The following is a 15,061-nucleotide window of genomic DNA, read 5'->3' as shown; positions in this document are numbered from 1 at the left end:
CTGTTCTAGTCTGGGTTATAACAGATTTCATCATGGTCACCAGTGACTTCCATGTCCGGTGAACACTTGTTAGTCTCCATTTTGCTTGAATATTCTGTGACATTGGACATTGGACAGGTGACACTGAAATGTTTTTTTAATCTTGGTTTTCATGACATTATCCTCTTCTGTTTTTATTCCTCCTTTTCCGGTCTTCTTTGCTGACTTTTTCTTTTCTAAGTATTAAATTCTGGAGTTCCTTAGTCTTTATCCAAGGCTCTTTTCTCTTCCCATCAAACAGTCTCAAGGCAAGCTTCACGTATCCCTAGATGATTCCCAAGCCTATATCTGACTTCTCTTCTGAGCTTTATACCATTATGTCCAGCTGCCTCCAGTATTTTTCTACTTTATTTGTTCTTTGTTAATTCAAATATATTTAGGGTCTGTTATTTGCCAGGTATTCTACTGGTGCTGGGAGTCTTGTAAAGGTATTTTAATGGAATATGATCAAAACAGAATTTATGATTTACACTCCCTGCCAAAAACAAGCAAACAAGTAAATAAACAGAAATAGCCAAAATAAGACCTTTTCTACTTCCATCGTTCTCACTGAAGTACTGAAATACGCCCAATTCTTCTAGTCCAAAACCTTGGAATCAGTCTTTTTTTTTTTTATTTATTTTTTAAATTTAAATTTGGCTGCGTTTTCTTCATTGCTGCACGCGGGCTTTCTCTAGTTGCGGTGAGCGGGGGCTGCTCTTCGTTGCGGTGCGCAGGCTTCTCATTGTGGTGGCTTCTTTTGTTGCGGAGTACGGGCTCTAGGTACGCGGGCTTCAGTAGTTGTGGCTCGTGGGCTGTAGAGCACAGGCTCAGTAGTTGTGGTGCACGGGCTTAGTTGCTCTGTGGCATGTGGGATCTTCCCAGACCAGGGCTTGAACCCGTGTCCCCTGCATTGGCAGGCGGATTCTTTTTTTTTTTTCTTGTATCCTTAGTGTATTGTATCTATAGATCATATTGGGAAGAATTGATATCTTAACAATATTGAGTCATTTGACCTTTGAAATGGTATATCTCTCCATTTATTTAAGCCCTTTAAAATTTCAGCAATGTTTTGAAGTTTGTAGTATACAGGTCTTTCACCTTTTTTGTCAGATTTATTCCTAGCTATATCATATTTACTTATTATAAGTGGTATTTAAAAAATTAAGTTTCTTATTATTCACTACTACTATATAGAAATAGAATTTCAATTTTGATGTTATATTCTACAGCATTGCTAAACTCACTTATGATTCTTATAACTTTTTGTGTATTCCATCAGATTTTCTGTATAAATTTTTCTTTTTTTTTGCTGTTTTTTTCACACACACACACACACACACACACACACACACTGTATTTTATTTTTACAAGAGTATAAATAAACGGGCACCAAGCATTGTAAATGGATGGCCACAACAAAAGCAACAGTGATTGCAATTACCAAACACGGAACACATTCATACTGTGTCATAATATTGACATTCAGTCCAGTAACCCTCCACTGTAACAGGTCTTTTACTTTGCAGTGAAAATTGATTTGTATATTTTTTGCCTCTGAGTCCTTGTGGGATTTTTTTTTTTAATTCAAACAGAAAGTCACAAAAATCATAGTCATCCTCATCAGTTCACTCAGTCCCATGTAATTAATTTTTTTTCTCATCTTGATCTTTTATTAGCACTTTTATGAATTCATCAGTTTTCCATTAGAGTTCTAAAAATGCTTATTAATTCAGTTCAGCAGTATAGTCAAGTTACCAGAAACCTGTACTTGTCAGAGTCTTTTCCATGAATTCCTTGAAGATGAAACCCTTTTATAGGAACATTTTTGCAAAAGCATCAGAGTACACCCAGAATTGTCTGTAAATGACAGAAGACTTAAAAATGACCACGGTTAAAGATTTGATGCAAGTTCATAATAATGCAATTGACAAGGAAATTTAGTTATTTCTGAGATATACATTTTAAAGTAATAACTAGAGTTATGACTTATAACATTATACCACAACATACAAGATTTTTAGACATTTCATGTAATGTCTGAAACATTTATATTAACATATTTCCATACAAATAACCCAAAGAAAGTTTAGTATTAGTGGTTTTTTGTTTGTTTGTTTTTTTATACTGCAGGTTCTTATTAGTCATCAATTTTATACACATCAGTGTATACATGTCAATCCCAATTGCCCATTCAGCACACCACCATCCCCACCCCACCGCACTTTTCCCCCCTTGGTGTCCATACGTTTGTTCTCTACATCTGTGTCTCAACTTCTGCCCTGCAAACCGGTTCATCTGTACCATTTTTCTAGGTTCCACGTAAATGCATTAATATACGGTATTTGTTTTTCTCTATCTGACTTACTTCACTCTGTATGACAATCTCTAGATCCATCCACATCTCAACAAATGACTCAATTTTGTTCCTTTTTATGGCTGAGTAATACTCCATTGTATATATGTACCACAACTTCTTTATCCATTCCTCTATCGATGGGCATTTAGGTTGCTTCCATGACTTGGCTATTGTAAATAGTGCTGCAATGAACATTGGGGTGCATGTGTCTTTTTGAATTGCGGTTTTCTCTGGGTATATGCCCAGTAGTGGGATTGCTGGATCATATGGTAATTCTATTTTTAGTTTTTTAAGGAACCTCCATACTGTTGTCCATAGTGGCTGTATCAATTTACATTCCCACCAACAGTGCAAGAGGGTTCCCTTTTCTCCACACCCTCTCCAGCATTTGTTGTTTGTAGATTTTCTGATGATGCCCATTCTAACTGGTGGGAGGTGATACCTCATTGTAGTTTTGATTTGCATTTCTCTAATAATTAGTGATGTTGAGCAGCTTTTCATGTGCTTCTTGGCCATATGTATGTCTTCTTTGGAGAAATGTCTATTTAGGTCTTCTGCCCATTTTTGGATTGTGTTGTTTGTTTCTTTAATATTGAGCTGCATGAGCTGTTTATATATTTTGGAGATTAATCCTTTGTCCATTGATTCGTTTGCAAATATTTTCTCCCATTCTGAGGGTTGTCTTTTTGTCTTGTTTATGGTTTCCTTTGCTGTGCAAAAGCTTTGAAGCTTCATTAGGTCCCATTTGTTTATTTTTGTTTTTATTTCCATTACTCTAGGAGGAGGATCAAAAAAGATCTTGCTGTGGTTTATGTCAAAGAGTGTTCTTCCTATGTTTTCCTCTAAGAGTTTTATAGTGTCTGGTCTTACATTTAGGTCTCTAATCCATTTTGAGTTTATTTTTGTGTATGGTGTTAGGGAGTGTTCTAATTTCATTTTTACATGTAGCTGTCCAGTTTTCCCAGCACCACTTATTGAAGAGACTGTCTTTTCTCCATTGTATATCTTTGCCTCCTTGGTCATAGATTAGTTGACCATAGGTGTGTGGATTTATCTCTGGGCTTTCTATCTTGTTCCATTGATCTATGTTTCTGTTTTTGTGCCAGTACTTTATTGTCTTGATGACTGTAGCTTTGTAGTACAGTCTGAAGTAAGGGAGTCTGATTCTTCCAGCTCCGTTTTTTTCCCTCAAGACTGCTTTGGCTATTTGGGTTCTTTTGTGTCTCCATACAAATTTTGAGATGATTTGTTTTAGTTCCGTAAAAAATGCCATTGGTAATTTGATAGGGATTGCATTGAATCTGTAGATTGCTTTGGGTAGTATAGTCATTTTCACAATATTGATTCTTTCAATCCAAGAACATGGTATATCTCTCCATCTGTTGGTATCATCTTTAATTTCTTTCATCAGTGTCTTATAGTTTTCTACATACAGGTCTTTTGTCTCCCTAGGTAGGTTTATGCCTAGGTATTTTATTCTTTTTGTGGCAATGGTAAATAGGAGTGTTTCCATACTTTCTCTTTCAGATTTTTCATCAGTAGTGTATAGGAATGCAAGAGACTTCTGTGCATTAATTTTGTATCCTGCAACTTTACCAAATTCATTGATTAGCTCTAGTAATTTTCTAGTGGCGTTTTTAGGATTCTCTATATATAGTATCATGTCATCTGCAAACAGTGGCTGTTTTACTTCTTCTTTTCCAATTTGTATTCCTTTGATTTCTTTTTCTTCTCTGATTGCCATGGCTAGGACTTCCAAAACTATGTTGAATAATAGTGGTGAAAGTGGACGTCCTTGTCTCGTTCCTGATCTTAGTGGAAATGATTTCAGTTTTTCACCATTGAGATTGATGTTTGCTGTGGCTTTGTCGTATATGGCCTTTATTATGTTGAGGTAGGTTCCCTCTATGCCCACATTCTGGAGAGTTTTTATCATAAGGGTGCTGAATTTTGTCAAAAGCTTTTTCTGTATCTATTGAGATGATCATATGGTTTTTATTCTTCAATTTGTTAATATGGTGTATCACATTGATTGATTTGCATATATTGAAGAATCCTTGCATCACAGGGATTAATCCCACTTGATCATGTTGTATGATCCTTTTAATGTGTTGTTGGATTCTGTTGCTAGTACTTTGTAGAGGATTTTTGCATCTATATTTATCAGTGATATTGGTCTGTAATTTTCTTTTTTTGTAGTACCTTTGTCTGGTTTTGGTATCAGAGTGATGGTGGACTCATAGAATGAGTTTGGGAGTGTTCCTTCCTCCTTTTTTGGAAGAGTTTGAGAAGGATGGGTGTTAGCTCTTCTCTAAATGTTTGATAGAATTCACCTGTGATGCCATCTGGTCCTGGACTTTTGTTTGTTGGAAGATTTTTAATCACAGTTTCTATTTCATTACTTGTGATTGGTCTGTTCATATTTTCTATTTCTTCCTGGTTCAGTCTTGGAAGGCTATACCTTTCTAAGAATTTGTCCATTTCTTCCAGGTTGTCCATTTTACTGGCATAGAGTTGCTTGTAGTAGTCTCTTAGGTTGCTTTGTATTTCTGCACTGTCTGTTATAACTTCTTCTTTTTCATTTCTCATTTTATTGATTTGAGTCCTCTCCCTCTTTTTCTGATGAGTCTGGCTAATGGTTTATCAATTTTGTTTATCTTCTCAAAGAACCAGCTTTTAGTTTTATTGATCTTTGCTATTGTTTTCTTTGTTTCTATTTCATTTCTTTCTGTTGCTCTGATATTTATGATTTCCATCCTTCTGTAACTTTGGGTTTTGTTTGTTCTTCTTTCTCTAGTTTCTTTAGGTGTAAGGTTAGATTGTTTACTTGAGATTTTTCTTGTTTCTTAAGGTAGGCTTGTATAGCTATAAACTTCCCTCTTAGAACTGCTTTTGCTGCATCCCATAGGTTTTTGATCGTCATGTTTTCATTGTCATTTGTCTCTGGGTATTTTTTGATTTCCTCTTTGATTTCTTCAGTGATCTCTTGGTTGTTTAGTAATGTATTGTTTAGCCTCCATGTGTTTGTGTTTTTTACGTTTATTTCCCTGTAATTCATTTCTAATCTCATAGTGTTGTGGTCAGAAAAGATGCTTGATATGATTTCAATGTTCTTAAATTTACTGAGGCTTGATTTGTCACCGAGTATGTGATCTATCCTGGAGAATGTTCCATGCGCACTTGAGAAGAAAGTGTAATCTGCTGTTTTTGTATGGAATGTCCTATAAATATCAATTTAATCTATCTGCTCTGTTGTGTGATTTAAAGCTTCTGTTTCCTTGTTTATTTCCATTTTGGATGATCTGTCCATTGGTGTAAGTGAGGTGTTAAAGTCCCCCACTATTATTGTGTTACTGTTGATTTCCTCTTTTATAGCTGTTAGCAGTTGCCTTATGTTTTGAGGTGCTGCTATGTTGGGTGCATATATATATATTTATAATTGTTATATCTTCTTCTTGGATTGATCCCTTGATCATTATATAGTGTCCTTCCTTGTCTCTTGTAACATTCTTTATTTTTAATCTATTTTATCTGATATGAGTATAGCTACTCCAGCTTTCTTTTGATTTCCATTTGCATGGAATATCTTTTTGCATCCCCTCACTTTCAATCTGTATATGTCCCTAGGTCTGAAGTGGTCTCTTGTAGACAGCATATATATGGTTCTTGTTTTTGTATCCATTCAACAAGCCTGTGTCTTTGGATTGGAGCAGTTAATCCATTCATGTTTAAGGTAATTATCGATATGTATGTTCCTATTACCATTTTCTTAATTGTTTTGGGTTTGTTTTTGTAGATCCTTTTCTTCTCTTGTGTTTCCCACTTAGAGAAGTTCCTTTAGCATTTGTTGTAGAGCTGGTTTGGAGGTGCTGAATTTTCTTAGCTTTTGCTTGTCTGTAAAGCCTTTGATTTCTCCATCGAATCTGAATGAGATCCTTGCCGGGTAGAGTAATCTTGGTTGTAAGTTATTCTCTTTTATCACTTTAAGCATATCATGCCACTCCCTTCTGGCTTGTAGAGTTTCTGCTGAGAAATCAGCTGTTAACCTTATGGGAGTTCCCTTGTATGTTATTTTCCATTTTTCCCTTGCTGCTTTCAATAATTTTTCTTCATCTTACCTTTTGCCAATTTGATTACTATGTGTCTCAGCATGTTTCTCCTTGGGTTTATCCTGTATGGGACTTGCTGCACTTCCTGGACTTGGGTGGCTATTTCCTTTCCCAGGTTAGAGAAGTTTTTGACTATAATCTCTTCAAATATTTTCTCTGGTCCTTTCTCTCTCTCTTCTCCTTCTGGGACCCCTATAATGCAAATGTTGTTGCATTTAATGTTGTCCCAGAAGTCTCTTAAACTGTCCTCATTTCTTTTCATTCTTTTTTATTTATTCTGTTCTGCAGCAGTGAATTCTACCATTTTGTCTTCCAGGTCACTTATCCATTCTTCTGCCTCAGTTATTCTGCTATTGATTCCTTCTAGTGTAGTTTTCATTTCAGTTATTGTATTGTTCATCTCTGTTTGTTTGTTCTTTAATTCTTCTAGGTCTTTGTTAAACATTTCTTACATCTTCTCGATTTTTGCCTCCACTCTTTTTCCGAGGTCCTGGCAGGCGGATTCTTAACCACTGTGCCATCAGGGAAGCCCAGGATGAATTTTTATAAACAAGATCTACAATGAAAGGGAAATGGCATCTGATACATAAAAGTTTTGTTAAACAAGATTTAAAAATTTTTAAATCAAAGTGTTTTAGACTAAATTCTTTCAAATGTTCAAACGAAAACAAAAAGCAACCTGTACAGTCTCCATAATAAAATATGTCCTTGTACACTTGTCCTGGGCACTTTGAAAATGTCATAATTTTAGAAATTTGAGTGATAGAGGCAGCACTTAAAGGTTTCGTGAACCTTTTTTTCCCAAAAAAGAATACTTTCTATAAAACACTTTACCATTTTATCTGACTATGCATTTACATTTTTGTTCTTCCAGAAAAAGATTTACATTAACAGTGTATTTCTACTGTAAAAAAATACATTTAGAGATATTTAACTTTCTGAGTGACTTCAGTCATACATCGAACATGATTTAATGAGCAAATTCTAAAATTTTATAATGAAATAGCAAGTGTAGATGTATACCTGTATGCTCACTTATGATAAAACTCAAAATCATGTCACAGAATTTACACTTAAGTTCTCTAAGAAGTTAAATAATATGATTTATCCCCAAACTTGACCAAAAGGTTTTCTCAAATGTTAGTAAAATGCATCACTGAATTTACATTTTCTCATTTATTAACAAAATACTGAGTCATTTCAGGCTGTCAACTTGAATGTTTTCCATTATATACACCAAAAATCTGATTCCCTAACAAGAAACTTCTTGCAATACAAAAAGATAACAGATAATTAAAATATTTGCTTCATAATACAACTTATCAGTATAATACATCCATTCCTCAACTGTCTAAAATGGTTAGGAATTTTAGCACTTTCTTTTGCATAAAACCCTTTCCTTTTCTTAAAACCCTGAGGTGAAAGGTTATTAATGTAATAAAACTAGAACGACAATTCTTCTCATTTCTGTATTAGACTGCAGTTAGGTTTAAAAAATTTTATAAAGAAATGTGGCAACTTGTAAAGCTGCTCTATAGAGTTTTTTTAAGAAAACATTCCCAGAAACAACTTAACAAAAAGGGCCTATAAAGACCCTATGAAAACATCCTTTTAACACTTGTTAGTGTCAAGATGAGCGCCATTTTCCGTCTCTACCACTGTCTCTTCTGTTATAGTCATGGCCATCGTGATTTCTCTCTTCATAGAAGAAATCATCTCTGTTTCCTCTGCAATGATGGTTGGACCCATGATCAGTGTAAAGCTGTTCATGGCAATAATGTCTATCCACTATGTAGGGATGAGAATTCTCTCTGACTTTTCGCCATGATAATGGTGTATCTTGGCGCCACTGGGAGGTTGAAGACTGGTTAAAAGTATGATTATGTGACTGAACTGATGGGGAAAATCCTGATTGATCCAGATGTGGAGAACCAAATTTCCCTCCATATGACATCTGTCTCAAAATACTGTTCATCACTGCTTGTCTCTGAAAATTTTCTGAAGAAGAAAAAGACCTTTGAATTATTGGTGCTGATGGAGTCATGTTATCCACTGTCCTTTCATACCTGCTAGGAGATGTGGAAGTAGGGCTTGAACTTCCAACATGATGCTGGGGATATGACAAACTGACCTCCTGTGAGGCAAGGCTGGCTACTTCCTGATCTAAACTGAAGTTTGATGGGCCTTCCAAAAAGTTTGATTCCGTTAAGCAGATTTATGGCATAAGGAACAGATACTTCATGTTTGAAATTCACAAATGCAAACTGCTTTGGTTTACCATCCTTATCTTTTGGAATTTTCACTTTTATTACTGGCCCAGCCTGGTAGAAAAGCTGGAAAAGCAGCTCCTCTGTCACTTTCGTTTCAAGGTTGCCCACAAAGAGAGTACCATCCGCTTCGGCTGCCACCACCTCCATCTCAGCATCGCCCCCTCCCGAAAAAGTGGGGTCAGTCTTGACTCCTCATTTTATCTGAGCACTTCTCCAATCTCATCTAATCCAGTCCAATCCAATCCAATCCAGTCAATGTCATCTAACCCAGCGCAGCGCTACCAAGGTTGGCCATTCCACCTTCTAAGTATACACCCCCCCAACATCCTTCAGTGCATACACCCCGCACCCCTTTTGCTCTGCTAAGACCCTAATCTAAGCTTCCATCACCTCTTGGGTAAACTGCTGCAGTTCCTTCTAACTGCTCATACTGCATTCACTTTTGAACACCATCTGGCAATTTGCTACATGACTGCAAGCGTGATCTTTTAAAGTTTTCCTTAATTTCTCTGTGTCTCTGTTCCCTTATCTGTAAAATTAGGATAATGATAGCCCTTCCCTCATAGATTCGTTGTGAGGATAAAAAGAATTATTATGTTAAAATACTGAGAATAGTGCCAGGCACTAAGACCTCAGTAAACTGTTATTGAGACCTTACACAGTGTTGCATTAAGCCAAGTAAAAGGTATGATTATGACAGAAAGAAGTTTATTAATAATAGATTTGAATGGAGTAATTATTAGCTTGTTTATACTTAATTGTGCTATATGTGTTTACATAAAAAATCTGCAACTCTTATAATGCGTGACCTTATTATGTGTAATTTTTTTCTTAATTAAAAGGCTAAGAAGCACCAGGCTTTTCTGGTAGAGACATGTGAAAATAACGTGAAAGAGTTGGAATCAATCTTGGACAGCTTTTCTGTGTCTGGCCAGTGGACATCAGGTTAGTTGAAGGTATGAAATGACAGATGCATCTGTCAATGTTCCAAAGTCACTGCATTTTGGGAATTCTGCAGATGCCTCTTATAGTCCCTCATCTCAACATGTTTTGATTTGATGACATGATAAGAGCAGTTCTCACAGCAGTCAGTTGGCCTAGCTGGCTAAGAAAGGGTGACGGACTGTGGACCTGCTGTTGTCCTCCCAAAACTTGATTTACAAGTGTTGGTGTCTGTATGATTGGACAGACAAGGGCTCACTTGCTGTGTTCTGAATCCAACTGAGAAAAAAGTCCTTACAGTATACCTGCAAGGGGAACAGATGTTTCCATCAAACTGAGCCAAATTCTGAGCAACCTTCAGCAACTTAAAGGTCATGCATTCAAAAGGTTATGTAGGACACAGGCTGTAACTCAGTGCATATTCTACACTATTGCTTTCTAGGCTGGTTTTCTCCTTGATTTCCTACTACCGTATACATACTCTCCAGATAAAAGTGCTTAGGTAAAATGTTTTGGTTTTAGTATTAGCCCACTTAATATGATAAATAACTGTAAAGATTGTGTATTGGTTAGGCATATTTTGGGAACTAGGAAAAGCATTAGTTGGCTAATGAGTTCCGTCCATTCCATGATTTCTACTTCCTTAATTTTTTTGTGTGTATGCCATTATGTGTGCTATAGTAGCTTTGACTTAAATACTTTCACTTTTCTACCTGTTTTCTTTTGCCATACTGTCAACCTCAAATTATTTAGTTGCTTTCTAACTCAGTTATATTTTTCAAAAAAGCATATAAAATTAAATTCCTTACACCTTAAAATAGCTTGAAGACTCTGTTTTTCTAGAGGAATCAAACAGATATTTGGCAAATGAGTTCTTTAGGAAACACTTAAGTTCAGGAAAGTTTGTTGTCCTCAAAAAAGCAGAAAGATATGAACAAGGCCTATTTTCACATTATGGATCTGCAGATTTCTGTTGGTGAACCATTAGAAATTTAGTGTGATTTGCTATTATCTATTTTTAACTTTGTTTTTATTTAAACTTTTTGTAAAAGCATTAGTGTTTCATGGTTTGTTACTGTGGAAAAATCAAGGTGTATACAAATGACATAAAAACATAGATATCCACTTTTTAATTGTATTTGCTAAATAAAGCTTTGGAGTATAAAATTTTCTTTTGCAGTGGTACTGTTTTATTATTGAGATGTATCATTGTTTAATGGTTTTAGGATCTTTAAAAGTTGTTAAATTATTATCATAGCATATCTTAATGCTTCAATATTCAGAGCTGAATTAGAAAAGCTAAGAATAATGAGGTCATGTCTCCTTTGAGGTTTAAAATTAGTTGATAATAAAGCAACTCATTAGTTATTACTAAACCTATAGAAAAAGAATTATCTGCAGTGGAAGTGCAGAGTCTTAACCATTGGACTGCCAGGGAAGTCCTAGTAACAATCCTTTTTGAATGTCCTAGTTTCCCATATATATGTGCACATCCTATATATTACAGAGAAAGTGTTCCTGGAAAAGGGACTGTGTGCTGAATTTGTGATTTTTGTACTGTTATAGTGGTCTTTGTTTCCATATTGTGCTGGTTATTCACTTTTTTTTTTGCGGTACGCGGGCCTCTCACTGCTGCAGCCTCTCCCGCTGTGGAGCACAGGCTCTGGACGCGCAGGCCCAGCGGCCATGGCTGACGGGCCCAGCCGCTTCGCGGCATGTGGGATCCTCCCAGACTGGGGCATGAACCCGCGTCCGCTGCATTGGCAGGCAGACGCCCAACCACTGCGCCACCAGGGAAGCCCGGTTATTCACTTTTTACTTGCCCTAGAATCATTCTCCTATGGTCTCTGTTTTGCCTTGTAGAGGCTGACCTCTGTGGACTGCATGATCTGGGCTCCTTTGCCCTCTGGCTTTGGGGTTGGATTTGGACAGTGGGTGCACCAGCAGGAGATTAAGAGGGTGGAGGAAGAAAGGAAAGCAGAGAAAGTCAGGGTGTTTATTTCCCCTGCTCCCTCTGCTCCAGTGCATTCCTGGCAGTGGTTTCCTTTTTGGCAGCTACAGCTTCTGTCAAGTTACGTCCTCTTCCCGTAGCTGTGGCTTGTGTTGGACTATGGTAACAACGTTCCTTCCAGTTGACCCCCCTAAGCCATGGTACTGGTTTTCCAGTCTTGCTGGTTCTTGGTGCCTCATCATATCTTTTTGGTTCTCTTAACCTGTTCACATTTCTGTAAATATCTTCATTAAATTTTCTTCCAGTGAATTCTTCTGAGTATGCCATTTCTTCCTGCTGATACCCTGACTCAGTCACATACCTGCTTCAGACTTGATTTTATTTTTGCTCTTGGCTTCCGTGAAATAGCCCTGTATAACTATAATGGACTCCCTTTCTGATCATACCACCTCAGGTTGGGTTTTTGTTACTTAACAAAGAGGGATGTAGTTAATAAAGCTTATTGCTCAACATTTTATGGAAGTGCCTGAACAATTGAGATTGCCTTACTGCATCAGACCTGGCTTCAGCTACACAGAGATGACCAAATCATTTGTTCCTCTGAAATGAAGTAATTAAAAAATTTATCTTAGGATAATTCAAGGGTGTGTGTGTGTGTGTGTGTGTGTGAGATTATTTATATAAACATGTATATATCGCATAGTATATATGTCTTTAAGAAAAAATCTATTTCAAATAGAAATATTCTTACTATGTGATGGTAGCACAGCTTTAGAATTTGTTACACAATTAATTTTGTTATCTTGGAAAGGATTTTCCAGAGAGATCCTCTGTTTTGTAGTTATGGCAAGTAGGCCATAGTACCTTACCCCCTTTTATTACTTCTTCATACCTTTCAGTTCAATATATACTCTACCTACTGCCCCCCGCCCTCCATTTCAGGAAAAATAATCCATGGTAGAAATTTAGAGGGATGGTTACAAATTTTTCTTTTTTTTTTTTGACTTGCTCTTTAAGATGGTAGGAATGAAAGCTAATTTTCTGAATGAATTTTAGTCCAGAGTTGACAGCAGTTGCCAGGTGTTCTATTTCCTGTCTTCAGATTTTGTGGTCTTCTACATGAAGAAATCTTTCTGAAGCAAGAGTAACTCATCAGTTTGTCTTCAGGTAGCAGATAAGGCGAAGTTTCAGTTAGTCTAAGACATTCAGGAATTTATTTACTTAGAGGATTTAACTTGATCTTTACACCAGAAATCAGTGTGACAGTTTACACCTTGTTTCCTAGTGCCTCCAACACCTCCTCCCTCTCTTCTGCTTCTACCTTGTTCCCCTTCTGTCTCTTTCTCTAAAGCCATCAGAATGAGCATTTGAAAACCTAAATTAGAGCATGTCATTCCTTTGCTGTAAAGCTCGCTGGGCTCTGCGCTTTGCTAATACTAGAAACTGAAGTGCGGGCAATGGCTTGCAAGACCCTACATGGTCTACCTCTATTTTTATCACTTCTTTGTCCTCACCTCCTACTACTCTCCCCATCCCTCTCCCTGTTTGGGCCACTCTGTCCTCTGGCTGTTTCTTGACCATACCAAGCAAGCTCCTGCCTTGGGGGCCTTTGTGTTGGCCATTGCCTTTACCTGAAAAGTTCCTCACCTAGATATATCAGCATAGCTCTCTTTCTTATCTTCCTTGAATCTATGCTCAAATCTCACCTTCTCCGTGAAGCTTACCCACTACCCAGTCCCATGCTGCTTGCCTCCCTACCTCTCTCCCTTTTCTGCTCTACATTTTATCCCATGGCACTTATTGGTGTCCAACATTTCTAACAGACTATGTGGTGCATTTATTATTATATCAGCGTTGTCAGGGTTCTCCAGAGAAACAGAACCAATAAGATATATATAGATACACACAAGAGGAGATACATTATAGGAGTTGTTGCACATGGTTATGGAGGCTAAGAAATCTCATGATCTGTCCTCGGCAAGCTGAAGAACCAGGAAAGCCAGTGATATAATTCAGTCTGAGTCCAAAAGCCCAAGAAACTGGGGGCCACTGGCATAAGTTCTAGAATCTAAAGGCTCAAGAACCAGGAGCAGGATGTCTTAGGGCTGGAGAAGATGAAAATCCCAGCTTAAAAAAAGAGTATTTTCCCTTCTGCCTTTTTGTTCTATTGGGGTGGGAGGAGGAGGGGATAGGAGTAGGGGGTGGATAAGGGAGGCCAATGGATTGGATATTGCCCTCCCACATTGGTGAGGGCAGATCTTCTTTACTTAGTCTACTGATTCAAATGCTAATCTGTTCCAGAAACACTCTCACAGACACACCCAGAAATAATGTTTTACTAGCTATCTGGGCATATCTTTAGCCCAGTCAAGTTGGCACATAAAATTAACCGTCACAATATCCAAGCTCCATGAGGGCAAGGATCTTTGTCTCTTTTATTTACTAAAGGATTTTAAGCAGGTAGAATAGTACTTGGCACAAAGGAGGCACTTGAATATTTATTGAATATGAATGAATAAAAAAGCATGAATGAATTGATAGGTTGAAGTTCTATTTTAAATTATAGTTTTTGAGACTATAAAGGTAGTCATGGAATCTCTTTCAAAATTTTAGCAGCCCTTTGGGTAGTAATCCATAAGGAGTCACCAGGAAGATTGACTTTCCATCTTCATTGGAAAAGATGTAGAGTCTTTCATGGGTTATAGAAATGTCACCTTGATTGCCTACTATCATTAGACAAGGTAGCCTCAATTTACTCAACTAGGGACATTTATTTCCTATTTCTGCATTCTACTTTCCACTAAAATTGGCACACTACAGCTGCTCATATTTCTTTTGATAGAAATTTTTAGAGTGTGTATGGGGAGAAATCCTTCCCCACTTTGAACCCATGTAGTCTTTCTGCCTCAAGTGTTTCTTCTACTATAGTTTTACCTCTGCCTGAGGATGTTAGCAAACATATAGAATGTGACTTTTCCTTCATTACCTTCATGAAAGAAAGTTTTTCTTCTGACTCAATCTTGGATCCTCCTTAGGGTGCTTGACTTTTGTGTTGACTGAGACAGAGCCCCTCCAACCCTCTTCAACCTTTCCTTCCTTGAGGAAATCATTTGTAATACTCCAGATGTATTCTTTTTCTTTCTACTGGAGAGGCTGAAGGACCCTAGGAAATAATAGCAACAGCATTTGATGCCTTTAGGTATGTGCATATCACCCAGGAATTGGGCAGTTTCAGGGACTGTTCTTAGGAAAATCGGGACAACAAATGGTACTTTTCCTCTCCTCTCTCCTCTTTCTATCCTTAGTAAAGGATTATTGCCTAGATCTAGCATCTTCTTGAGAATTTTAATTGTCCTTGTGAACCCTGTGGCTGGTACCTTTTAATTAGAGGTTCATGGTTTACAGAGAAGTT

General features: G+C 37.2%; 1 protein-coding gene and 1 pseudogene across 1 annotated transcript in view; one reads left to right on the top strand and one right to left on the bottom strand.

The window, feature by feature from the left end:
- CCDC171 (coiled-coil domain containing 171) overlaps positions 1-15,061 on the top strand; it is a 349,858-nt gene that overhangs the window by 101,522 nt on the left and 233,275 nt on the right. The window contains 1 exon segment of the mRNA XM_065879246.1: positions 9,599-9,701. Coding sequence (XP_065735318.1) covers positions 9,599-9,701 — 103 coding nt within the window.
- Positions 8,114-8,915, bottom strand: LOC136124816 (RNA-binding protein 7 pseudogene; annotated as a pseudogene).

The sequence above is a fragment of the Phocoena phocoena genome, chromosome 6 (assembly GCF_963924675.1).
Source record: "Phocoena phocoena chromosome 6, mPhoPho1.1, whole genome shotgun sequence".
Lineage (NCBI taxonomy): Eukaryota > Metazoa > Chordata > Mammalia > Artiodactyla > Phocoenidae > Phocoena > Phocoena phocoena.
Note: the sequence above shows the minus strand (reverse complement) of the source record. Positions and strands in the feature narration are given on the sequence as shown.